The sequence below is a fragment of the Acinonyx jubatus genome, chromosome B2 (assembly GCF_027475565.1).
Source record: "Acinonyx jubatus isolate Ajub_Pintada_27869175 chromosome B2, VMU_Ajub_asm_v1.0, whole genome shotgun sequence".
Taxonomy (NCBI): Eukaryota; Metazoa; Chordata; class Mammalia; order Carnivora; family Felidae; genus Acinonyx; species Acinonyx jubatus.
This window is the reverse complement of record NC_069385.1, coordinates 28,503,280-28,531,189: the sequence shown is the minus strand read 5'-3', so window position 1 is coordinate 28,531,189 and position 27,910 is coordinate 28,503,280. Positions and strand designations below refer to the sequence as shown.

General features: G+C 37.2%; 1 protein-coding gene across 3 annotated transcripts in view; it reads right to left on the bottom strand.

The window, feature by feature from the left end:
• The window catches only part of MAP3K5 (mitogen-activated protein kinase kinase kinase 5), a 203,410-nt gene that overhangs the window by 76,276 nt on the left and 99,224 nt on the right, over positions 1-27,910 (bottom strand). For all 3 annotated transcript variants that reach the window (XM_027056793.2, XM_027056794.2, XM_053222202.1), the window contains exons 8-11: positions 18,215-18,327; positions 11,639-11,798; positions 9,176-9,329; positions 1,937-2,044 (exon numbers count right to left, since the gene is read on the bottom strand). In XM_027056793.2, coding sequence (XP_026912594.1) covers positions 1,937-2,044; positions 9,176-9,329; positions 11,639-11,798; positions 18,215-18,327 — 535 coding nt within the window. The remainder of the gene's footprint in view (positions 1-1,936; positions 2,045-9,175; positions 9,330-11,638; positions 11,799-18,214; positions 18,328-27,910) is intronic.

Below are 27,910 nucleotides of genomic sequence, written 5' to 3'. Positions count from 1 at the left end.
GGATCCAAAAGTCACCTTATTAACATAACAAAAAACAAAACAAAAAAACAGAGATGGCTTTCAGCACTTAGGAAATTCTAAGGGTTTTAGGAAATCTGTGCCAGAAAGAGATGAAGACCAAATATTTATTTCTTACTATAAATCTCAATATCACGGTGCCCTGATATGATGCCAACAACCTCCCAAATGATTGCTGCTATTTCATCTAAAGAGCTAAGCCAGGTTAAGTTCTAAGGGATAGGTTAGGGATTAGTTCATATGTGTTTTGCCATAAATTTTATTGTTGTGAAAACAACACTTACTACATGTCAGGCTCTGTGCAATTATACCCTACCTATACTATTTCATTTAATTTTAACAATAACCTTTTGAGATGGATATTACTACTATCCCATTCTAAAAATAAAGATACTGCAACATGCAGAAGCCATGTTGCCAAGGGCAGAGATAGGACTTAAACCCAGGACTGTTGACTCAAAGACATTTAAAAACATTGAAATTGACATATCTAAAAATTGCAAGCCCATTTCTCTAACTGTACGTCCTAATTCCCCCTTTTGTGCTGTATCACATTCATCATTGAATACACTTCTATATTTATTTATTTACTGCCTGAGTAGAAAGGCAGAAATTTCGCTTATTTTGTACACATCTGTTTCCCTACTGCCTAACACAGTGCCTGGTAGTGCCTGTCACAGAGTAAGTGCTCTGTAAATATGTGTTGAGTGCATGGATGATTGGTAAGGAAAATTATAAGGGTATTTTGGAAAACAATTACCAAAAACCTCACAAAACTACTTTGCCACACGTCTTCTCTCATTTCTGCGGTTTATCCTATGAACTGGAATCAAGTCTTGAAATTTTTCTATTTTTAAAAAATAGTAGGATTTGTACACATATTAAAACTAATAAAATACAGAAGGGGAAAGGGTTATCCAAATGACTGTGAGGAGTGGAAATGAGAGCATTTCAGACCCTTCTGAAAGCCAAGGCAACACAGTCCTGCTCATATTGTGTCAGCACATGGAGCCAGTGACTAATGTGAAATTGAACAGCTGCTTAGATAACCCAACAGTGTCATGGAATGCTAACTATAATCATACTCGGGTAGGACTAGAGTGGCATTATTATGATAGGCTCCCTAGAATTATGATATACTTCTTTTGGGGCGCCTGGGTGGCTTAGTTGAGTACCCAACTCTTGATTTCAGCTCAGGTTATGAGCTAATGGTTCATGGGTTTGAGCTGTGCGTTGGGCTCCATGCTGACAGTGCGGAGCCTGCTTGGGATTCTCTCTCTCCCTATGCCTCTCTGTCCCTCCCCTGCTCATGCTCACTTGCTCTCTGTCAAAATAAATAAATATAACTTAGGGGCGCCTGGATGGCTCAGTCAGCTAAGTGTCTGCCTTCAGCTCAGGTCATGATCTTGCGGTTCATGGGTTGGAGCCTCGCGTCGGGCTCTGTGCTGACCGCTCAGAGACTGGAGCCTGCTTCAGATTCTGTGTCACCCTTGCTTTCTGCCATTCCCCTGCTTGTGCTGTCTCTCTCACACAAAAATAAACTTAAAAAAAAATAAATAAATATAATTCCAAAAAAAGGCATCTTGTAAGTCATATATATTAAGATCAGTTCTCTGAAATATAATTTAATTTATAACATGAGTTTACAAAACAAAATAATCTTCTAATTTCAGGCTTACTTTAGATGGTTATGCCATCTAAAATAAAAATGCAAATAGGTTCAGTTATTTTATTAAGTGAATGAAATTCATAATCCATGTTTAACAAATTTTATATTATAGGATATAAGTATTTATGCCAAGATGAATACATGGTAAGCTATTTCTTCTTAACTAATACAGGTATTTGCTGGAATATATAAATGCTAGAAGGGAGTAAAGTCCTTTAATGCTTGTGTGTTAATAATTACACAATTTACCTTGTCATCAGGAAGCACATGCCAAATAGATATTGTCTTTTCCTCAACTTCATTGTTGATAGACAAATATGAAGGCTGATAGATTTTAGTTGGTTCTAATATTAACACCTTGAAAACATAATGCAAAGAAAAAAATATTAGTGACTTCAGATTTAAGTCATTTAGAGCTGTAATAACAACACTGCACTGATGTGGGAGGTTATCAGACGAGGCTCTGGGTCCACTGCTGCAGTAAAACCATTTTAATTCTTAATTGTTGGCTTCCTTATGAGTCCTTTGAGCATTTTATGGTATTATTGTAAGTTCCCATGATGCATCACTTTTTTTTGCTAAAGAAATTGGAAATAAATTTTTTTTAATTTAGTTTTTTCAACGTTTATTTATTTTTGGGACAGAGAGAGACAGAGCATGAACGGGGGAGGGGCAGAGAGAGAGGGAGACACAGAATCGGAAACAGGCTCCAGGCTCTGAGCCATCAGCCCAGAGCCCGACGCGGGGCTCGAACTCCCGGACCGCGAGATCGTGACCTGGCTGAAGTCGGACGCTTAACCGACTGCGCCACCCAGGCGCCCCTGGAAATAAATTTTTAAAGTCCATATATTGGTTTCACTATTCCCAGGGAATCTACTCTAATGATGTATTTTTAAAAATTTTTTATGTTATTTATTTATTACTGAGATAGAGGGAGAGTGTGTGTGCCAGCAGGGGGAGGGGCAGAGAGAGAGGGAGACAGAGAATCCCAAGCAGGCTCCGAGCTGTCAGCGGAGAGCCCGACATGGGGCTCAAACTCATGAGTTGTGAGATCACAACCTGAGCCGAAACCAAGAGTCAGACACTTAAGTGACTGAGCTACCCAGGTGCCCCGCTAATGATATATTTTTAAAGTCTTTTATTTTATCTTGCAATACATGCATAATCTATTTCTATAAATATAAATATGTCCAAAAAAGGGCAGAAATGTGGTAAAGTAAATAATTCTGTACATAGAAAAGATTCTACATATAGAGCGCCACATACTATTTTAGGTTTTCTCCTGCCACACCTTACCATCAAGATGTGGTAGCATGTTTTTCATACCCATGTAAATAGAGTGAGAAATGATTCTGGTTATTATTGAGTTTTATATATAAGGCAAAGGAAAGGACATAGCTGTATGAAATAATAAAAATGTTTTTGCACTGCTTTCAGATAAAACCGGGATCTTCACTAATGATATATTTAGCCTTGTGAGAGAGAGAAATAAAACCGACTCCTGTTTTGGAGATGTATGAGGGATATGTAAGAAGTGAGTTGAGAATCTCTCTCAAAGGATGTAGCATATTATTACTGATATCTGGTATTAGGTACAGATAATATCAAAATGCCACACATGCACTAATTTTAAAGGTACTTCAACTATTATCTGTTTGTACAGACGCTTAAAAGCACCTACTTAGCTCAAATTTCCCATGCAGTCTTAGGTAGGAATATTTAAAAAAAAATTTTTTTTTTAACGTTTATTTATTTTTGAGACAGAGAGAGACAGAGCATGAATGGGGGAGGGTCAGAGAGAGGGAGACACAGAATCCGAAACAGTCTCCAGGCTCTGAGCTGTCAGCACAGAGCCCAACGCAGGGCTCGAACTCACAGACCACGAGATCATGACCTGAGCCAAAGTCGGCCACTTAACTGACTGAGCCACCCAGGCACCCTAAGTAGGAATATTTTAAAAGGAAAGGAAAGCCAATACCAAACTATCAGAGAAACTAGAATAGTTCTTTCTACCCCACTGCTTAAAACTCAAGGAAAGTGGCTTTTAGAAAGAATCTTCTATCAAATAAGTTGACCAAATAAAAGTGGAGGAAAAACCCAAAAACCCTTCAGAAGATTCTATCAGCAAGGGATTATGGATTTACACTACACTGTGATCTAGCGTGCAATCTGAGCAAGAAGGCACATGGATTAGCAACCTGACTCTTGGCCATGCACTGCAAACTTAGTACTGATTTTATGCTATCTTTGTTTTTCTAAAATTTTTTTAACATTTTATTCATTTTTTGAGAGACAGAGAGAGACAGAGCATGAGCAGGGGAGGGGCAGAGAGAGAGGGAGACACAGGATCTGCAGCAGGCTCCAGGCTCTGAGCTGTCAGCACAGAGCGCAACGTGGGGCTCGAACCCACGAACCTCAAGATCATGACCTGAGATGAAGTCAGACACTTAACTGACTGAGCCACCCAGGCACCCCTGATTTTATGCTATATTTATCACAACAGCAAATTTATTTAAATTAGAATACAGAGAACTACAGAAAGTAGATTAGGAAGACAAAATTTTCTTTACTCTTAAGTATAAAAAAACTGCAAGGGCTTAATTCTTGGTCAGGCTCTAGTTATGAAAATACGATAGAACAGATTACAAATAAAGCACAGTAAGAGCCCACCAGTGAACATATTCTGATTTAGGAACATACCAGGTAAATCAAGTTCCAAATTCCAATCAACAGAGAGTGACGTGGTACTGATTAATAATGGAAATAAACTTTCAATCTAAACTTGGCAGAATTAGTGCTTTCAAATCTGAGTATCCCAATGTTTGTGAAATGAAAATGAATAATAGGGAATAAAAGGTGGGTCTTCCAAAATAGCTTCCAAGTCACTATACCGACAAATGAGAATATACCTTTTTCTCTAATTATGTGGGCACAGAATTTAACATTAGAAAAACACAACACCAGGTTATCTCCTCTCTTCTCAAATTATGTCTTTATTGTGTCTCAAATATTTCTAACAGATAAAATCCAACCTATGTTTTCCCATGTCGAGATAGGGAAAAACACTGGTTGTAATTATCATCATCTAACATTTGTTGAGACCTTTGAAGTGTTCTACCCTTGAAATGACAAAATGGGAGGAATTTATGGCACACATTACAGAGGTAACAGAAAGACTGAGAAGGGAGAAGGAAAAAGGCAATTTGACAAAACTGGCTAGACACAACTCACTTGAAATATAAACATGCTTCCTTTTAGTTTCTAATCTTTTATACTGGTTAACATTAAAATTAACTGCTAAACAAAATTTTTAAAAAAGTAAAATTAACTGTTAACTTCTTGCATCTGAAGTGGGAATGACAGCAGTATAAGGCCTATAAGCTATACAGAGTAGATTTAAAAAAAAAATTTTTAACGTTTATTTATTTTTGAGAGAGAGACACACATACAGAGCACAAGGAGGGGAGGGGCATAGAGAGAGGGAGACATAGAAGCAGGCTCCAGGCTCTGAGCTGTCAGCACAGAGCCTGACGTGGGACTCAAACCCATGAGCAGTGAGATCATGACCTGAGCCAAAGTCGGATGCTCAACTGAATGAGTCACCCAGGCACCCTATATACAGAGTAGATATTAAATAGAGGTACATGTGTCAGCTCCTATAAGAGTCCGTAAAAGCAGCATTCTCCTCTCCTCTCACCTAGCCTGGAGTGATGGGTTGATGGTTTCCTAACTGTTCAATGTAGGAAGAAAAGAAAATCTACATAGAAGAGAGGTGAGAAAAAAGAATCAACTGAACTGAACCCAAGTAATAATAACTGATGGGACCATTCAAATCATTTTGCTAAGAAACTTTTGTCTGTTTTCTTTTACCCAGGGTCACTATTATTTCTTAGAGGAATGAGAACAGATATGGTGGTGAAATAAATGGAAACAATCAAATAAAATACTTCTAATATAAATCATCTTGATTTTAGTCAGATCCACACTAAAAGAAGGATAATGCTATCACCCCAATCAAGACCTACAGTGGCCTTCATAAGTGTGAACTAAAGATGCTACTCTAAAGACATAATGAGTTAGTGACTGATATGACACCACAAGTACTAGAAACATGATTTTTTCTATGTGGTGATACAGGGGGAGCAAACTCCAATGGTTGCAGGGAGTGGGCCCAGTGGGAAAGGCAGAGGAGTGAAGCAGGAAGGATGGGACTGTAACCAGCATCTAACATGGCACCAGCTAGTTGACTTAGTAGGTTGTTGCTTGTGGAGAAGGCCAGTCACAGATTGTCAGTTCCTTTCACTTTTCAATAGCTAAAAATCTAGATTTTTGTATGAACTGTCCTTATTTTCACTTGACTTTCTTATAAACTTTATTTTTCAGTTGACTGCCTTTTCATTTATTTTGTCTTTCTTTTTATCTTCTTTAACATAGTAATTATAGTTATTTGAAGTCTTATGCGGTCACTTTAATATGTGAATCACTTCTAGGCCTGCCTCTACTGGCTGTTTTAGCTCTTTGTTATCCATCACTTTTTTCTGCTTCTTAGAATGTCTAGTAATCTTTGATTGTGTCTGAATGACACAATGCAGAGGCTCTGGATCATATCCTCCCAGAAGTTTCCCCACCCCTGCTCCCTAGCTAGCAGTCAAATTATCAGTGCTTCATCTTGATCCTATCAAGGCTTAGTTTTATTACAGCTTTGTTAGGGTGGATCTGTTTTAGTTTCACCTTTTCTCCTAGGGCAAGGGCTTTCTATGTTGCCACTAAATGCTTGGGGTGTTCAGCAAGGTCTCATCACCCAAAGTCCAACATCTTATCCCTGCATTGGTTAAGCTCTGGGATATGTGCTCAGCTCTCAACCTTCAAAAGAATGCTCTCTACCACTTCTGGTCCTGGTCCTCTGTATAGCAAGGGAATTTACCTTGATAAGGTTTACTTAATACACAGGTTTCATCTAAAATCCAATTTTAGTCAAATACTGGGACCAGCAATTGTGGTTACTTACACTGTGCTTACCCCCTGTTCACACTATCTGGAGGTTGTCCTAGGACTCAAGGGAAATACCCACACAGAATCCTGGGATTCATTCTTCAAGGCTCCCCCTTCTCCAACACCCTCTCCATCTGTCTGAGAGTCCCAAACACTCCTTCCTGCCTGCTCTGCCCAGGGAGAATGCTATTCCCTGCTAGGGCTCCACCTCCTTGGGCTGCAGCCAGAAAAACACCTTACATAAAAAAAGCAGGTGAAGGTGGGACTCAACTCCAGTACCTCCCTGCTCAAGGATCACAACCCTGCGATGACTGCTATTTAATGTCTACAAACAGTATTTTACATATTTTGTCCAGATTTTTATAGTTATTTATAGCAATAGCAATACCAATATTATTTACTCCATCATAGCTGGCACTAAAGAACCAACTCTCCTTATTTTTAAATGTTGGCAACAAATTATTATTATTATTATTTTAATCACTGAGTGGTCTTTTACTTAATGCTTATTTATTTTTGAGAGAGAGACAGAGAGCAAGCAGGGAAGGCACAGAGAGAGAGGGAGACACAGAATCTGAAGCAGGCTCCAGGCTCTGAGCTGTCAGCACAGAGCCCGATGCAGGGTTCGAACCCACGAACCACAAGACCATAACATGAGCCAAAGTCGGATGCTTAACTGACTGAGCCACCCAGGTGCCCTATCACTGAGTAGTTTTTTAAACACGAACTTAATCATATGCACAACCTGACACATAATAAGAGAAACACTAATTAAAACCATCCTAATATACCATTTTTTCATCTGTAAGTTTAAAAAAGTACAAATATGATAAACACACCTTTTAGGAGAGACTTTCGGAAAATAGTCAGTCTCGAATGTTGCCAGTGAGAATGTCAATTGATACAATTCCTATGGAGGGCAACGGGGCAATATCAATCAATTTCACTTCTGGGAATTTATCCTACAGACAGATGTGCACATGTGCAAAATGGCACAGGTACAATGTCTCATTTTAATTTGCATTTTTGACTAGCCAGTGAGGTTATTATCTTTTCATGTGATTTGCCCATTTTCTTTTTCTTTTGCTTACCAATTAGTAGGAGTTGGGTTTTTTTCTTTGTGCAATTAGGCAAATTGATCATTTTGCTGCATTAATATTAAATAATATTAAATATTTTCTCCCTGTCTAGCATTTGCCACTGAACAAAAGTTAGAATTTTTAATGAAATCAAATTGGTCAATATTTGCCTTTAGGGCTTAAAGGTCCCTTTCTTGCTTAATTAAGAAAGCCTCTCTCACCAAAGTATATACCTATATTCTCCTAACGTCTCTCTTACTATTTTCGAGTTTTATTTTTTATATTCATATCATGACAGACAAATTCACATTAAACTAATTTAAATTAGCTCAGAATAGCTAATATGAGTGGTTTCTTTTCATAGCTGATTTTCTATTCAATCAAGTCAACAGTCAATTAGGTACTTCAGTTCTGTGCTGTCTTCTTTCCCCACGTTTGCTATCATCAGAGCATCAGCTGAAGGCATGCTGCCAGCTCACTCTGAGATAAGTATTTTCCTAGGTTACACATTATCTAGGCTAGAAAACAAAGTGTTTTAGTTTGAAAGGCTCTTCAAATGAAGATCCTGCGGAGCTCAAGGCTTCATCGGGAAGGAAGAGTGAAGAAAGCGTGTTAATGCCAGCAATGGATTTAATGAAATGAAACAGATGATCCTACAAGCAAGAACTGGAGAACGAGAATTAGAGAAAAAGAATTGAGCGTGGTTACCACCTGAATAGGGAGGACTGGACTAGAGAGCTCAAACAGAGTTTTACAGCATCACTTTGACGTGGGAGGAGATTAGTGCACACAGTGACTTGGTAATTCTTATACTGCTCTGGATGGCATTCTGAGAGCCATCAGGATGGGAAAGGCAGCAGCTGAGAAGATGAGCAATATATTTTTAAAAGTGTGTGTGTGTCTACTATACATGTATCTATATCTATATCTGGCCAAAATAAGTTGCAAACTGGAACCTATGAGTCATCATTTCTCACGATCCAAGGCATTGTAAAAGGTGGCTAGGGACACTAAATCTAACTCTGACCCATGTGGGTAATGAGTGGTCGAGATGGAATAACAACCCAGGTGAGCTTGACACTTTTCACCACAATAATGGTAACGATACTGATGACAATGTTAACAAAACTGTAGTATGAATTAACAGCACCCTTGTGTCTGGTCGGAAGCGATATGTTGACTAACTGCGCTAAGCAAGAGACAATCTTTTCTTGGAAAGCACACTTTACAACTTATCACAAGAAATCACCCAATTTCATGGCAAAAACATAAAGATGTATCTCACTTCTCTGATTTTGAGAAGTTATTTTAAAAAAGTAACACTAGTACTATTAAAATCACAGTGCAAGATGTTCTTTAAATAAAAAAAAACAAAATAGAAATGCACTTAAAGTTAAGTTAAATGAAGAGTACTCACCGGAAACCTAACTACAGTAACATCTGTCTTTGTGGCCTCCACCAGGAAATCCATCCAGAAGTCCACCAGCTCCTGTTTGGCCACAGGCTGCTCTGTAGTCAGTTTCACAAAATGCTTATATATCAAAATTGTCTCTACAATAGACTTGAGGTACCTAAAAATGAAAAGATATAAAACACACAATGGGCAAATTTAGAACCACCTGTTCCCATGTATCCTGGTTTTAATCTGTGGATGTAATTGAAATACAGCGTTAATATTTAGGTATTCCGATTCCCCACACATTACTCATTATTTGTTATATGCCATGGACTTTCACGTACGTTGTCTCCTCTGTATCTCACAAAAATTCAATAAAGTAGGCTGTTATAACATCATTTTAAAGATGAGGAAACTGAGGTGCAGAGGGCTTAAATAGCTTGGACTGACTGATACGTCTGCTGAAAACATGACTTTTACAAAAATGCCTGTCTTCTATTCAAGGGAGTGGTTAATGCACATGTTTTAAAATATGCTTCCATGAGAAAGCTTTTCTAAATAGACCCTTCATAAGGGATCATTATTTTGCTTTGAAGCAACTCAGCTGATATATTATACAAATACCCTCCAACCTAACAAGACAGATGGCGCCTCAAAGGAAAAAGTTAGGACAAAATGAGGAGCAAGATAATTACATGAATTAGTGGGTTTGCAAGTACTTCATAAGCTATAAACATGGACATTAACATTAAGTGAATGGACACTTAAGGCATTGTTTTGTGGTTATTACTGTTGCATAAAATAATGTCTGCTTTCTTGTCAACAGAAGCTGGGATACCTCACACCAAAGCTCTTTGGACCTGTGCTTCAGCCCCTTCTGGACCATAAGAATGATCACTGTAAAGAAATGACAGATTTGGCGGCATGTAACGCAGACATTTATTGGTTCATTTATTTCATGTCATTTGCTGAACACCTACTGTTGACATCGCACTAATGGTACAGCCCTGTTCCTAAGTAGCAGCACACAGTGCCGAGGAGACAGGAATGTAAAAGGGATAGCACAGCAACCTAAATATCAGTAGGGCTACCAATACACAGAGATACAATTAACCAAAGTCAGGCTCTGAGCTGTCAGCACAGAGCCTGACGCAGGGCTCAAACCCATGAACCGTGAGATCATGACCTGAGCCAAAGTCAGACACTTAACCGACTGAGCCACCCAGGCACCCCTAATTTAAAAATGACAAACACGAAAGAAGATTTCATGAGATGAACTAATCACATGTGTTTATGCAATAACACCCACATGCTTCTATCCGGATGCAGAAAACGGTTTTAGGTGGGGGTCTGGTTTGTGGGCAGATTTAGGAAGGTCCCCAGGTAGAGAAGATCCCCAGAAGAGGCCTTCTCACAGTGTGTGCTGAGACACAAATGCATGAAGCCACAGTCTGGCACATTTCATGTGACTGGAGAGCAGTGTAACCGGGGGGTGTGACAAGATCGGAGGCTGGAATGACTAAAGGCAAACGTTGTTCACCAGCCAAGGAGGTGGACTTTATCCCTTAGGCTGTGAAGAGCCATTCAACCATATTGATTGAAGGATTTCAGTGGAGGGGAAGGGTCAGACATGAATTTTTGGGAAGATCACTATAAGTGTGATACTGGGGAGGGTTTGCTAATGAGAAGACCTGAACGTGAGGAATTCTTTTAGGAAGCCATAGGGACCTACAGTGGTAAGCATCTCCTCAAGTGGTTCCTTTGATGAAAACAAGTCAGTGGTCCAGTCTCTGAGCCACCCTGAGCCTTTCTTGATATCATGGTCAACCTTTTAAAGTCTTTACGGCTAGTGATCATCACACATGATATATAATAAAATCAGCATTGTTTTCCAAAACAGTCCTAAATGCACATGGAATTTTGCTTTCATCTCTTCAATTACCACATACATAATGATGAGACTTGGGGGCACTCCAGGAACAATTTGAAATGAGACAAATACACACATATAGGAAACATTCAAATGCATTAACAAGCCTTAGCATAAAGAAGTGAAAATCAACAATGAGAATCCCAAAACAGATTAGGTCATAAAGAGAACATAGGGTATACGTTTGGGGCAGAAACAGGGGAGGTTGGGATAAAAATCTGTCAATCTACCGATTCGATTTGCAGGTGCAAAATGTGAGGCCTCTGCATGATTCCTCTGGGTAACCCTAGCCAACTTGGGCTAGCGGGTTGGTCAATGTCATGAAAAGGCTAAGCTGAAGGCAAGCAGACCTCACCTATGCCCAAAACCACCAGAACCTATATTCAACACATTTTATTTATGAACATGAGGTTTTCCTCTAAATTCTACATTTCGTTCTATAAGCAAATAAATTAAATCTAATCGTCAGTTCAACAAATAAAACAATTTGGAAATAAGTGATAAGAGTTGTTTATTAAAAGTAATTGCTTAGACACATAACACTTCACTATTACCATGCTGGCGTCTTCAGTTTAAAAAGCTTTTCAGATGCTTGGATGACTCTCATGTGGTCATTGGCCAGGACACTGGCACCCAGAAAAAATCCAACTTCCCAGTAGCTCTGGAGTTTTTCTAAATTTCCCTTTTTACCAAGAAGGCTACTTAGCTTCACCCCTGGAAGGTCAACAGGAAGTACAATGTTACAAACACACAGCACCCAGGCAGAGCCTTTTTAATTTAAAAAACAAAAAAAAGCCAGACATTTTATTAAAATACAATAAGCTTTTATTTCCTCCTTTCAGATTCAAATAGCTTTAAGTGTCAATTATAAAAGGGGTTTAAGTTCATTTAAAAAAAATCACTTTAATTTGAAAGTCCAAAGATAACTGCCACTGTCCCTTGGATGTGCATCATTCCAGAATTTTAATATATGCCTGCACTGTATATGCATAAATTAAAAGGCGGTAACACCTTGTTGTGTAACCACCTTGCTTCCCTTATAATAACAAGGATCCTTTAGTTACTTGAAAGGGAAATATGATGCAATTCTATCACTCATTGAATTGAGTATAATTGGGTCAATTCAATAATGATAAATAGTAACAAAAATAATTAATAAAATAATAATTGAGTATAATTAGGCAATAATTAATAATAATTTTATATGCAAAAACAATTATATACTTAGAAAGTTTAAGAAATAAGGAAAGTGGCAGATAACACTGTCTTGATCACTGTTGCTTTGTAACAAGATTTGAAAATTAGGTAATGTAAATCCTCCAACTTTGTTCTTTTTCAACATTGTTTTGGTTCTTCTGGGTTTTTTTGCATTTCATTATACATTTTTGTCTCTACTTTGCCTTCTGTTATTTTTGCATTTGCATTCCTTTGTTTAAAAAGAATATATCCTTGTAAAACTGTTCATTGCCACTAGTATTCACAACATTAAAGTATCAGGGAAATTATCTGAGATTTGGGACTAAGGTAAAAAACTGGGACATTTCATTTCAATATCCCACAGTGGCATCAGGTACCTCAAGGACTGTCCAGGGAAAGTGTGGCAAGTTCACTGTTTTAAAGATTATTTTGTTTGGTTAAAGTATCGTTTTCCAAAAAAATTCATACCTCTCAGGAAATATAAAATAGAACACTTGTAAAACATTCACTGTTTACTATTTATTAAAGATCTCAGACTTAGATAAGTTTACTTGTTAACTTGAATGTTTTGTTCAGTAGAGATACAAATATTTTTTGTCTAGTAGTAAAACAGATAATCCCTAAGATTTATGACCTATTTGTCCTAATTTTGTTTTTTCAGTCAAACTCAGAAATCTTACCCTAACATTTCTTGTTAATTGATCTATGAATACCCTAGCTTCTTAAATGCACTTTGAACTGGACATATCCTCTTTTCCATATCAATGGAGTTAAATAAAATGTTTTACAAGTGTTCTATATTTCCTGAGAGGTATGAATTTTTTTGGAAAACGATACTTTAACCAAACAAAATAATCTTTAAAAAACGCTATGCCACTTTTTATGATATAATTACACTTAAGCCCTGAGCATTTCAAGAAAAAGTCCATTTGTGGGGAGCCTGGATGGCTCAGTTGGTTGGGCACCCAACTCTTGATGTCAGCTCAGGTCATGATCCCAGGGTCGTAGGATCAAGCCCCGTGTCAGACACCAAGCTGAGTGTGGAACCTACTTGGGATTCTCCCTTTCTCTCTCTTTCTCACACACACACTCTCTCTCTCTCTCCCACTCACAATCTCTCTGTCTCTACAAAGAAAATAAAGAAAAAGAAAAAGAAGAAAAAGTCCATTTGGGAATCCTTCACATTTTGTGATAATAAGAAAGAGAATAGCTTTGCCTCCTTAAAATTTCATAAGATGAAAAAATTACACACAGGTATGGAACAACATGCACGATGTCCTATCTAGGTATAATAAAAAAATTCAATGAATACAAAGGAAAGAAGAAAGTGCATGGGGAAAATGAGATACTGAAAATAGGTGTCTCTACTAACCTCATTTGAAATGAGCTCTTTTTATTGTGTCATGCTTGCAGAACAGTGAACCGAGGATTGATCTAGCAGCAAATCTTGTTAAACATTTAAATAGGGACTATGACAATGTGTAATAGGAAAATCACAGTACTAGTGTTAAAAGAAAATTTCTGATTTATGCTTACATGCCAGAAGTTCGTATTATGAGAGTGACATTTAACTTTGACCTTGGCATGAATCTGACATATTTGTGTTGTCTAACTCATTTTTATAGCCACTGCGATTCCTATTAACTGGACATTAGGTCTTAAAATCTGAGTAAGACTACTTTACAGGAACTGCTGCTTTCTCCATGTTCATCACATGAAGAAGCACTGTTGGGCCATCTCACTATTAGGGATTCTGGCTGGCTTGCTGACAGCTGGATCCCCGGGGGCATAAACAGAATGGATTCTACAGGCACATTTGTCCTTTGTGGCTAACAAGCAATGTGTGAGTGAGCATCGGTATCACGTAAATATGGTAAAATGAAGTTTTTACAAAAATAAACATTTCTGGGGCGCCTGGGTGGTTCAGGCCGTTAAGTGTCCAACTCTTAGTTTCGGCTCAGGTCATAATCTCAGAGTTCATGGGTTCAGGACCCGCATTGGGCTCTGTGCTGGCAGTGCAGAGCCTGCTTGGGATTCCCCTCTCTAACTCTACTCCCTCATGTGTGCACTCTCTCTCTCTCTCTCTCTCCAAAATAAAGAAAATGAAACATGTTCACTTAATGGTTTTAGTTCTGATGATCATTATTGCAACATCACTATCGATGTCAGCCTTATCAATTCCCTCCACTTCATTAACTAGAATTCTTTTGAAGACTACCCTCTCCCAGGGATTAATACATTTAGTACGCAGCATACTTTATGAAGAGCTGTACCTCATCCGCTAGATGAGCTGTGGTATCTCTTAAAAAAGGAAGGAAGGGATGTAATTTCTTCCCTATAATTTCTAATTTTCTGAGAAACTGGTCATCCCTATACATGACAAATGAGTTATGTTGTGGTGGGTGATGGATTTTGTTTTTGTTATGACTTCCTTTTTTAAATTATCTTTATAGAATTATGGATTTTTATATTCAGTAATACAGATTTCATTTTGATTGCTCCCCGGAAATGAGATTTGAAGAGTGGTTTGTCTCAATTCCAAGCACCCTATTCTTTTATTACATCATCATTACATCACCAAACCCCTAATTCTGACTCTCTCCCATAAAATGTCTCATAGTTGATTGAAAAATTCCACAAAAATGGGGAAATCGTCCGTTACTTAGCTAAAATCTGAATATTAACTTTAAGTCTTGTGAAGCTGGAAATAGGAAGAACATGTAAGATGTGGTTCTGTGGCTTTTTTTTTTTCTTTTTTCCTTAGAGAGAGAGAGAGAATGAGCAGGGGGAGAGGCAGAGAGAGAGGGTGAGAGAGAATCCCAAGTAGGCTCCAGGCCCAGTGCAGAGCCCAACACAGGGCTCAATCTCAGGACTGTGACATCATGACCTGAACTGAAATCAAGAGTCAGACGTTTAACTGACTGAGCCACCCAGGCACCTTGTGGTTCTGTGTTTTATTTTATTTTTTTTTAATTATTTTTTTTTAATGTTTATTCATTTTTGAGAGACAGAGAGAGGCAGAGCATGAACGGGGGAGGGTCAGAGAGAGAGGGAGACACAGCATCTGAAACAGGCTCCAGGCTCTGAGCTGTCAGCACAGAGCCCGACACGGGGCTCGAACTCACGGACCGTGAGATCATGACCTGAGCTGAAGTCTGACGCTTAACCGACTGAGCCACCCAGGTGCCCTGTGGTTCTGTGTTTTAAATCCTAGTTCTAAGTAGTCTAAATATCAATGATTATTCAAAAACTGGGAAAGTGAAACACAGATCATGAAGTAGTTAGTCTTGACCTCAAATACACACATGACCAGAATTGAGAGTCTTTGGGCAATAGATTAGGACAGTTAAGAATAGTTTTACCTTAGAGATCTTAAATTTAAGATGATATGTTTAGACGCCTCCAATTTAATGATTATCTTACGGTATCTTAAATTTTAATTGCTTACCTTTTATAAAAAAATCAAAATTTCAAAATGCAACTGAAGAAGAGATTTCATTAAAAAAAAAGTCTGATTACTAAGGGGAAGTCACTAATTCAGGCTAATCTGTACAACTGCAGGGGGTCAAGAGAAGAAATATAGGAAGATATAAATTACTGAGAAATTTGATTAGAGTATTTAAAAATGCTTTTTAGGGGCGCCTGGGTGGCTTAGTCGGTTAAGCGGCCGACTTCGGCTCAGGTCATGATCTCACGGTCCATGAGTTCGAGCCCCGCGTCGGGCTCTGTGCTGACAGCTCAGAGCCTGGAGCCTATTTCAGATTCTGTGTCTCCCTCTCTCTGACCCTCCCCTGTTCATGCTCTATCTCTCTTTATCTCAAAAATAAATAAACGTTTAAAAAAATGCTTTTTAAAAGTATATCTTTAAAATATGCAAAATGTGTTATCAGTCTTCTTTTTCACATATAATTATTATTATATTAGACTAGTTAACTCTTGCTTTTCTTTGAAAACCCTTCTAACCCTATTGTGCCATAAAAAATCAACTTTAGGTCAGCCTATGATTATGAGCATAATTTATGATTGAGTACAATCCAGTGAGTTTTAATTGCCTTTTAGTTATAAAGGACATACAATTTGGAGAGTGTATCACAGTATTTTAGAAACCTAAAATTTCATTCTTGAAGTGGCTAAAAATTCATTGTCAAGTCACATTTTAAGTCTGTGTATGTTCTGCACTTTCCAAAATTTAAAATTCAGCTTCATATGCTTTCAAATGCCTGTTCAACATATACTGTGAATGAGTTCTTGGGAAAAAAATTAAAGTATGTTTTCTGTAGAGAGTTATATTAATTATAGTTCCTCAAACCTCCATTCTTTTTCTCCCTCAGCTTTATTGTAATATACAATTGACATATGATATCGTGTAAGTTTAAGATGTAAAATGTGTTCCTTTGATACACTTAAATATTGTAAAATGGCTACTATCATAGTGTTAGCTAACACTTCATTCATATCACATAATTATTTCTTTTTTGTGATGAGATCTATTCTCTTAGCAGAGTGCTGATTGTTTTAATCTATGTTTAACTTAAAAATGAGAATTTAGAAGAGGTACATTTTCAAACCACTATGTTATTGTTCTATCAACACATGCAAATTAGTGTCAATTCCTTCAATGATCTGGAGGCTTCGATAAAACTTCTCCTTAAGTTTAAGAATACAGCAGTACAATTTATTTTTAGATCACTAGTATGTAAAGAATTTTAGCTAGTGTGGAGTTAGAAAATCAACCTTAGATACAAATTTGTTTATAATAATAATTTCTGAAAAGTACAAGTTGCAATGCATTTTCTCTGATTTCATTTACCAACTGAAAAATCATTTCAAATAAAGCTTTGTGCATTGAATACCAGTGCAATTCAGTAGCAAAAGCATTTTATCATTCTTTTAGTCTGGGGACTCTTTCAAAAATTACTTAATACTCAAACTTTATTTGCCATCAAGGATTTCCCAGAACATTACACATGGCTATTTTATAAGCCCTTCCCTCGAATGTAAAAAAGTGCAGGACTCATTTTTCTTGAAGGAAAACTGAAGAAAAACCTTCTCCAGTTAAAAATCTTAAAGTGAAAGAATCTTCTGCAATTCATGGATTCACTAAGAATTTTTTCCGTCTGTGAAAAATATGGCGTATTTCTAGGTCTGTAGTAATGACTCCTCCAAGAGTTGGAAAGATTCCCTGAAAGAGAATTGGTTAGACACTAGGAGAGAGCAAAATCTCATCACCATTCTAATATGGTATTCCAGTATGTAAAACCTTAAAAAATGCTACGAAAGCCAGAACCAAGAAAATCACACAGAAGTTATTCACTAAGATGCCGTAATTCTTCAAATTCCAAAGAAGATGAGATGATGTCCACAGGTAAGAGGGACAGAAGCACATCCTGTCAACGGCTATAATCCAGAGATGGTCTCTGAGGAGACTGGTCATTGCCAAGACTGCCATCTGCTTGGCCTGCTGGTCTGGGGCTTAGGGAGGCTCCACCTCCAACACCACTGAAATCACAGCACTTGAAGGTGTAGAGGGGAATCAGAAATAGAAACTGTCAGAAATCTTTTCTTCCTCTTCTCCTTCTTCTTCCTTCTCTAAATCTAAACTAGGAAATGTTTCTAATGCTCCAAACACTACCTTATTTAGGAGTTGAAGCTGACTGCAGAGCCCATAGTTTCAATTTTAGTTTGTGCTGGAACAATAAATATTAACCAGGGGGTTTTTAGAAACAGGTAAAATAAACTAAAAACCAAATTACATCCCAATATCAGGATTCGGCACAACAGTAGGAAACACTAAGCAAGGAGATATAGTAATTTTTTTTCAGAAAGACAGATAAGATAAAAGCAAAGGGTCTATCTATCAATGATTCTTTTTCTTTGTACCAAGTTGGGTCCAGTTTCTTGATTTCCATGTAAAATTATCAAGCTGCAATTACCAACTTTCCGGAGCTCAAAGGAAGATTCAAACTGGTGCCCAGCTGCCAGGAGAAGGACCGCATAATTAATTCCTGACTGTAGTGATGGCTCAGATTCAAATGCCTTTTTGAACCTATTAAAAACAAACAAACAAACAAATGTACAAGTTTACTTTCTCAATCAAGAATCTCTGGGTGTGCAATAGCTTCTGTTTGCACAACTTCAATGCCTGAGCAAGCAAAAATATTCCACTGGCCTTCACCCCAGAATCTAGTGTGCTGTTAGGATTTCATGCATAAGTATCTGCCTTTCCTAACCCTTAGCTCCACTGCATTCCCCTACTTAGCTCACCCTTATCATAGTAGCCTCTGTCTTTTAAAAGATCCTCTTTTCAACAATCTACCAGAAATGTGATAGAGTGTGTGTGTGTGTGTGTGTGTGTGTACACATCTGTAAGCAGTGGTAATTAAAACATAAGAACCCCGTACCTATTTTTTTAAAGTAGTTTTTAAAAAGCGTTCAAAATACACAAAGCAATGAGGGGATCATCTAGGGAACACACTGAAACAATCAGTTTCACGTGAGTGATACAGAAACGAAATAAAGAACGTCAATTGCACTAAGAAATTAAGCAAAACAGAGATTGTGCCTGTGCATACTAATTTTGGCTCAAGAGAATAAGAACCCTTTTCTGAATATGCATGACACTAAATATCACCCTTGGAAAAACATTTCAACATCTGAAAAGACTTCAGTGTTTGCACATCCACTGTATTTTCAAGGTAACGCTTCTTAGATTTGGTCCAAGGGTTTCCTCACGTACATCATTTAACAGGCAACAATATTCAACATTATTACACTTGGGCGCATGAAGAAAAAGAAAATGAAAACAAACACCCTAGTGACCATTAGAAACCGCTTTAGACAAATCTGAAAAATGAAATCTTTACTTTTAATCAAATTGAGGAAATTTGAGGACTACATATACTGAATAAATGACCATTGGGTGATATTAAAAAAAAAAAGCTATGTAGAAAAAACACATTACAATTCTAAGATAAAGGCATTCCCATTTAAATCATTAACTATCTTTTAACAAAAAGATAGGAATAGCAAAAGTGGTGGTGGGCACAATAGTGTGCATTATAGCATATTCTTGGCTTTTATACATGCTTGAAATTTCCCATAACTTAAAATCGTAAGTTAAACTTCAAAAGGAAAGAGAAAGTACACTTTTCTGGATATTGAGGATCATGTGCCCTTTTAAAGGGTCTTACTTTTTAAGTAGAACAAGTATCTCTGAACAAAAATCAAGTAAGTATTAATCTTAACTAGCTGGCTCAAGGAGTGATAGAAGTGGAATATCCAACTGTATCACTGTTGGTGATCAAAGAACACCATCCATCAAAAGAAATTCAAAATGGATGAAAGATAGAGAACCATCAAATGGATGAAAGATAGAGAGACAGGAAACCATCAAACTCCTACAGGAGAAAACAGGCAGCAACCCCTTTGACCTCACCCACAGCAACTTCGTACTTGACATATCTCTGGAGAGAAGGGAAACAAAAGCAAAAATGAACTACTGCCCCTCATCAAGATAAAAAGCTTCTGCACAGCAAAGTAAACAATCACAAAACTAAAAGTCAACTGAAGGAATGGGAGAAGATACTTGAATATGATATATCAGATAAAGGGTTAGTACCTAAAATCTAAAAAGAAGTTATCAAATTCAGTACCCAAAAAACAAATAATCCATTGAAGAAATGGGCAGAAAACATGAATAGACACATTTTCAAAGAAGACATCCAAATGGCTAACAGACACATGAAAAGATACTCAACATCACTGTATTATCGGAGAAATACAATTCTCACTGTATTGCATTATCAGAGAAATACAATTCAAAATCACAATGAGATACCACCTCAACACTTGTCAGAATAGCTAAAATTAACAACTCAGGAAACAACAGATGTTGGCAAGGATGCGGAGTAGGGGGACCCTTTTGTCTGCTGGTGGGAATGCAAACTGGTGCAGACACTCTAGAAAATGACATGGAGCTTCCTCAAAAAATTAAAAATAGAACTACCCTACAACCCAGCAATTGCACTACTAGGTATTTGTCCAAAAGATACAAAAATGCTGATTCAAAGGGGCATATTCACTCCAATGTTTATAGCTGTGCTATCAACAATAGCCAAATTATGGAAATAGCCCAAATGTCCATCACCTGATGAAAAGTGTGTGTGTGTGTGTGTGTGTGTGTGTGTGTGTGTGTATACCACACAATGGGTGTGATACATACACACACACACACACACACACACAACTCAGTATTACTTCACAATGAAAAAGAATGAAATCTTGCCATTTGCAAAAATGTGGATGGAACTGGAGTGCATTATGTTAAGTGAAATAAGTCAGAGAAAGACAAATATGATTTCACTCACTGTGGAATTTAAGAAACAAAACAGATGAACATAAGGGAAGGGAAGGAAAAATAAGATAAAAACAGAGAGGGAGACAAACCATAAGAGACTCTTAAATACAGAGAAGAAACTAAGGGTTGCTGGAGGGGAGATGGGTAGAGGGATGGGCTAAATGGGTGATGGGTTATTAAGAAGGGCACTTGTTGGGATGAGCACTGAGGAGCACTGGGTGTCATATGTAAGAGATGAATCCCTGCGGTCTTCTCCTGAAACCAACACTACACTGTATGTTAACTAACTTGAGTTTAACAACTAACTAACTAACTAACTAACTAATTCATCAACATATAATCTGTTTTGGCAGAAGACACAATTCTGTAGTATAAACATAGCTTTTTAAAAAATAAAACAAATTTTATTGATAAGTGGTTAAAAAAAATAAACATTTGTATCTCTCCAGAAGTATAGGTGTTTCCCAATCCTAAAATGAAAAAGCATGCACCCAGAGTGCTGATGTTCAAAGTTAGTCATATAAAGAAAAGACATGATTTTTAAGTCTTAGACTCATGTAAGTCTCAAAGGTTTCTGTGTTTTTTTGGAGGTAATAGAAGGTCCCAGTAAAAAGAGTATAGGAGAAGAATGATTCATATCAAGACATGCAATATTTTCAACAGACAAATCCTTTCACTTCCCTTGAAACCAAAGAGCATGGAATTTCTCTTAAAGATATTAAAGGAAAAATGTAAAAGGCAAGACATGTCCAAATTAATCAGTAAAAATTGACTAAAGGCTTCCTCTGTGCCAAAACCAACCAAAATGAAAAGTCTGGCTTACATCTGTTTTTCTGTTGCCATGAACAATATATATTTTTATGTTTTTAACCAAAATATACATGCCAATACAATTAATAATGTATATTTTTCTAGGATTCATAGCATTCCATAACAATGAGTTCAGTATTGAGGAGAGTCAACATTTTCTGAATTCTCCTGGAGATTAAGATAACATGTACATGTTATTACAAAAGACATAAAATCTTGTCATATGTTATTAATATACCACCCACAGGAATTAAGAATTTTCACACACTGTGAAAGTAAATTACTACAGTATTTCTTGGCAGAAATTTCCCAATATATATCACAATCATAAAATTAAAAAAAATGCATATCTGTTCACACAATTGCACATCTATAAATTTATACTAAGGAAAAGCATCAAATATGTAATCAGAAATTCAGATACAAGGATATTTGTTATAAAATAAAAAAGTACTCTAAATTTCCAACAATATTATAAGGTATAATATGGAATATATTCCAAACGTTTGAAAGCTATACAGCCATTTCAATCATAGAAGAATATTCAATGTCTAGGGAAAAACTTTAGCTTCAAAGCAGATGCAGTAGCCCATTTAGAAGCTATCACTTCTGCTACAGCAACTGTGGGGGGAAAAGGATACATATCAAAAAATATTTTTCACAGATACCAGAGATCTATAGAAGCAATGACAATTAAAACCAGCATTGAAATAAAACTCCAGAGAGAGAAATGCCCTCCCAAGGGAGCTGAACTGCCTTGTCTTCTATAAGGGTGTTTGCTCATTTGGACCATAAGATGGGGCTTGGGCTTGGCATAGGCATAGAAACTCTATCTATCTGAAGCTCTACCAGGGAAAAGAGAAAAGAGTGGATTTCCTGATGGTTGCATGGGTTGGCATAAACGAATGAAACTTGGAGGAGCCCCAAACATCCAGCCAGTTTTCTCCACAGGACATCCATTGAATGCTGGGTCGTACGGAGGGCTGGGAGATGAGGTAGGACTTAGAGAGCAGAACGAAATCCCCTGAAGTCTGGCAGTACTTCGACGTGAAGCGCCACCAGCAAGAGGAGCCTGCCACAGATACCAACAGTCTCAGGGCACCCGGGTGGCTCAGTCAGTTAAGCTCAGGTCACGATCTCAGTTTTGCGGGTTTGAGCCCTGCCTCTTTGGGTGCTGCCCTGGCATTGTGGAGACTGCCTGGGCTTCTCTCACTCTCTGCCTCTCCCTCTCTGCCTCTCCCCAACTCGCATTGTTTGTCTCTCTCGAAATAAATAAACTTTATTTATTATTTTTTTGAGAGAGAGAGAGCACGAGCAGGGGAGGGGCAGAGAGAGAGAGAGAGGGCGGGAGAGAGAGTCCGAAGCAGGCTCCACCCTGTCAGCACACAGCCAGACACTGGGCTTGATCCCCAAACCATGAGATCATGACCAGAGCTGACAAGAGTCGGACACTCAACTGACTGAGCCACCCAGGTGTCCCATTTATTTTTTTTTCTACTTTTTTTCAAAATAAATAAACTTTAAATTTTTTTTTAACGTTTATTTATTTTTGAGACAGAGAGAGACAGAGCATGAATGGGGGAGGGTCAGAGAGAGGGAGACACAGAATCTGAAACAGGCTCCAGGCTCTGAGCGGTCAGCACAGAGCCCGACACAGGGCTCGAACCCACGGAGTGTGAGATCGTGACCTGAGCCGAAGTCGGCCGCTTAACCAACTGAGCCACCCAGGCGCCCCAAAATAAGTAAACTTTAAAAAAAATACATGACAGTCTCCTCCTTAAAAAAAAAAAATTACGAAATTTAAGAGCTGTATGATGTGGAAGAATAAAGAGTGAAACTCAAAACTTCACAGGGCAGATATGAAATCTCCCACAGTACTTAGGGATACGGAGCTAGAGACCTGCTTGTGTCTCAATCAAAAGCTGGGGGGGGGGGGGGGGGGGCGGGGCACAGCCAAGAAGCAGAGACACTATCAAGAGAGACTGGGTCAACTAAAACTGAAACCGAGACGAACTCATTACATTTTTTGAAGTAATCAGCTTCTTCTCCTATCTGGCTAACAGAGGAAAGCAAGAACTTTCTGTGAGAGAAAATAAAATCATCTTCAATCTTAGTAATTCTGAAACACAAAACGTATAGGGTACAATAACTATGAGACAAGCAAAAAGCTAGGAAAATGTGACCAATAAACAAGAGAGCAAAAACAGACAAGAGGAGCTGACTCAGAGATAATTCAGATGTTGGAGTTTATAGACAAGGAGTTTGAAATAATTATTACAAATATAAGAAAATCAAGAAAAAGATGGACAAATGGATGAAGAAGAAAAACAATTTCAACACAGAGTTGGAATCTTAAAAAAAAAAGAAGAAGAATCTAGAACGAAGATATACAATACCTGAAAATAGGAATTCTTTGTACAGGTTTAATAGCAGACTAGACAGAGCAAAAGACAGATTTGGTGAAATGAAGAACAGGTCAACATAAAGTATTGAAATGGAAGCAGAGAGAGAAAAAAGAAGGGGAAAACACAACAAAGCATGAGACATATGGAACATAGTTAAATGGTCTAACATATGTATCACTGTAATTCCAGAAAGAAGAGAGAATACAGAACACAAGAAATATTTGAAGACATAATGGCCAAAAATATTCCAAAACTGTTGAAAACATTAACCCACAGATTCAGGAAGTTCGGCAAACTTCAAACAGGATAAAATAAAATAATCACAGTCTAAATGCTGAAACCAAAGACACAGAAAAATCTTAAAATCAGCCAGAGAGGAAAAGACACATTACCGTAAAGGAACAATAAAATTGATCACTGACTTTGCAATACAAACTACGGAAGCCAAAAATAATGCAATGACATTCTCAGATTGACACAAGAAAAAAAAGAAAAGATGCAAGAAAGATGTTTCCAAACAAGCAAAACCTGGAAGGATTAATTGCCAGCAGGTCCACACTACAAACAATACTAAAAGTACTTGTTTAGACTATAGAAAAGTAATTCCAGATGAAACACTGAACTGTAGGAACAAAGATAACAGAAAGGGTAAATAGGCGACTGTATATAAAATATGTTAACACTTTAAAAACTGTTGAATATTTAAACTCCCCTAAGTTTCTTTCCTTGCTCAGGATGTGGTAAAGTATAAATTTAAGGTAGACTAGAAAAGTCAAGGATGTAGATGGCAGTCCCTAGGAAACTACTAAAATAATATTATAAAAAGTATTAGTAAAGAGCTAATAGAGGCTAATATATAATACTAAATTAATAGAAAGTAAGGAGGGTATGGAAGCCTAAAAGAACAAACAAAAATGAAAGAGAAAATAAATACCAAGATGGTAACAAAGCTGCAAACACCAGTTATCACAGTAAATAAAAATGATCTGAATACTACAAATATGAGATCTGTCAAGTTAGATTGCATAACAATAAGAAAGCAAGAAAGGAGGGAGGGAGGGAAGGAGGGAGGAAGGGAGGAAGAGAGGAAGGAGGATAGAAGGGAGGAAGGAAGGAAGGGAGGAGGGAGAGAGGAAGGAAGGAAGGAAGGAAGGAAGGAAGGAAGGAAGGAGAGAGGGAGGGAGGAAGGAAGGAAGAATTATATTACATACATTTAAGAGACACGCTTTAAATATAAGGACACAGTTAAGCTGAAAGTCAAATGATGCATAAAGATATATCACTCAAATATTAACCCAAAGAAATCTGTTGTGATTATTTTTTAGTATCAGATAAAACTGAATTTAAAGCAAAATTTATTACATGATATAAAGAGGGATGTTACATAATGATAAAAGAGTAAATTCAACAGAAAAATTTATAATCCCAAACATACCTATTAACATGGCTTCAAAATGCATAAAGCAAAACTGGGAAAAACTAAAAATCAGACAAATCTACATCCATAGCTGGAGATTTTAAAACTCTTCTCTCAGTGATCAAATAAGCAGACAAAAATATCAATGAGGATATGGAAGACTTGAATAACAAGATTAACTAAGTTAATCTAAATGGCTTATGTAGAACACTACACCCAACAACAGTGGACCATATCCTGGACCATAATACACTTCTCAACAAATTTCAAAGAATTGAAATAATGCAGAGTGTGTTCTCTCACCACAATAGAATTAAACTCATGAACAAGAAAGAAAGATACGTTTGGGCATTGGGCAACCTTCTTCTGAGTAACCTAGGGGCCTGAAAATGAAAAGATATTTTGAGCTGAACAGTATTGAAAGTTCACTATATCATAATTTCTAGGATGCAGAATAATTTATACCTTTAAATGCATATGTTGGAAAAAGAGCAAGGTTGAGAAATCAATGCTGTAAGCTTCCATCTAGAAAAATAACAGCATATTATTCCCAAAGTAGAAGGAGCAGAAATTAATGAAATAAAAAGTGCAATAAAGAAAATCAACAGTGCCAAAAGTTCGTTCTATGAGAAGATTAATAAAATTGATAAACTCCAAGGCAAACTGTTCATCAGACAACAAGAGAGAGAGAATACAAATTACTGTTATGCTACACTATCAGGATCAAAAAGGAGGACGTTAGTATAAACCCTATGAGCATTAAGAAGAAAGCAAAAGGATATTAGGAACAACTTTATGCCAATAAATGTGGCAACCTAGGTGAAATGGAAAATTTTCTTGAAAACCACTAAGTAATATGACTTAAGAAAAAAATGTAATCTGTGTATATTTCTGTATCTATTACAGAATTTATAATAATCTGAAATTACTTTTCTTTTATCACCTATCTTCCTCAGCAGAGTGCACGCTCCATGAGAGCAGGGACCTCATCATCAGTCTTGTTGGCCACTGAATCTCCAATCCCTGAATCACTGGGATGCCTAACACATTGCAGGTGAATATGAAATGCTTGCTGAATGAAGAAAATCAGCATCCACTCCTTGCCACGAACCAGGCTGAGACAAGTGATGAATATAGCAGTTCACAGGAGATTCAAATAATCTCACTTTCTTGAGTAGTCTAAACCCTAATTTTGATAAAAGGCATATGACCAGAAAGCTATATCCTTAGACCACATTAAATTAGTGGATTGCATATCACTTGCACCACATTACATTTTAATGTTGTTGGAATTCACTATTAAATAAAAATATTGAGGATATTGTTTACATAGCTTTCACTATGGCCTACTGAGAGTCTTATGTGAGAAATTATTTATTGCTAGGGATAGCACAGTTTCTTCTGAAGAAGTAGCATATGGTTCTTTTTCCATGCTACTACTAAAATGCCTATTGGCTTGGAGGTCAGTTATACCAAGCACCTTGATCCTGATTACTGGCATATTTGATTTTCTAGTTCCTTGGTGCTAATTTTCTAAACACATTTTATCATGTCATTGTTTTTTTAAGACTCAAATTTGATAAATTAATGTTAAGATATAAATGCTAAAATAACATTAAAATAGAAATGTTAACATATAGATGTTAAAAGAATGAAACTATCCATTTTAGCTGCAGGTGATGTATCAGTTGTTTTAGGGTAAGTGTGTCACAGTACCAAACAACTGCAAATCCCAGCAGCTGGCAATGCCTATTCATGCCACATTTCTACGTTGGTTGGCTCAGCTTTGCTCCACATTGTTCTCTTTCTGGGACTCAGCCTGGAGGAGTAGTTTTCTCCAGAAAATGACCAAGGAAAACTACACATGGCACAATCACAACGGGGCTTTTAAAGCTTCTGCTGATAATGAGCATCGACCAAGAAATACACCCAAACCTGGTGTCACAGGTGGGATGTGTCAACTTCCTAAGAGGGATAGTGTATTTCTAACAAAAATACAACACAAATGATATTCTCCACTAAGGAAAGCTGTGATTAATACCAAATAGTAACAATACCAAACAGAAACAATAATGATAGCTGCCTCTCATTACTAAGCAACTACTAGGAATAGGCATTGCACTAGACACTTCAAGCATAATATTTCTAATTATGAAAACTCTTTAAGGTAGAGTGGATTATCTCAAGTTTACTGATCAGGACACTGAAGCATGGAAATTTTAAGTCATGCACATTAGAAGTGGGAGAGTGGGAACTTTACCCAATTCTGCTCGATTCCAAACATGAGCCCTCTTTTCTGTATCACCCTGCCTACCCTTTGGTGTGCGTTAAAAACAATTTTTTTTAGCCCTTTTTCATTACATTCTGGTTTTTTGGTTTTTGTTTTTTAGTAAAAGGGAGTTGGGTTAAACAGGAAAAATTATGAGAAATAAAAGCAGGAATAATTGCTTATTTATATTAAGAATGAAGTTTGTATTCTATATACAACAGAAACAGGTATTGCTATACTCCTCGAAAGAATGGTGTTTGTCACAAGATATATTTGATCAATATTATTAGACTAGAGGCTAATATTTTTAAAAGAACTCATATGGCAATACTGCCGAATGTGCCCATAAAAATGCACCAAAAAAGAAGTTTC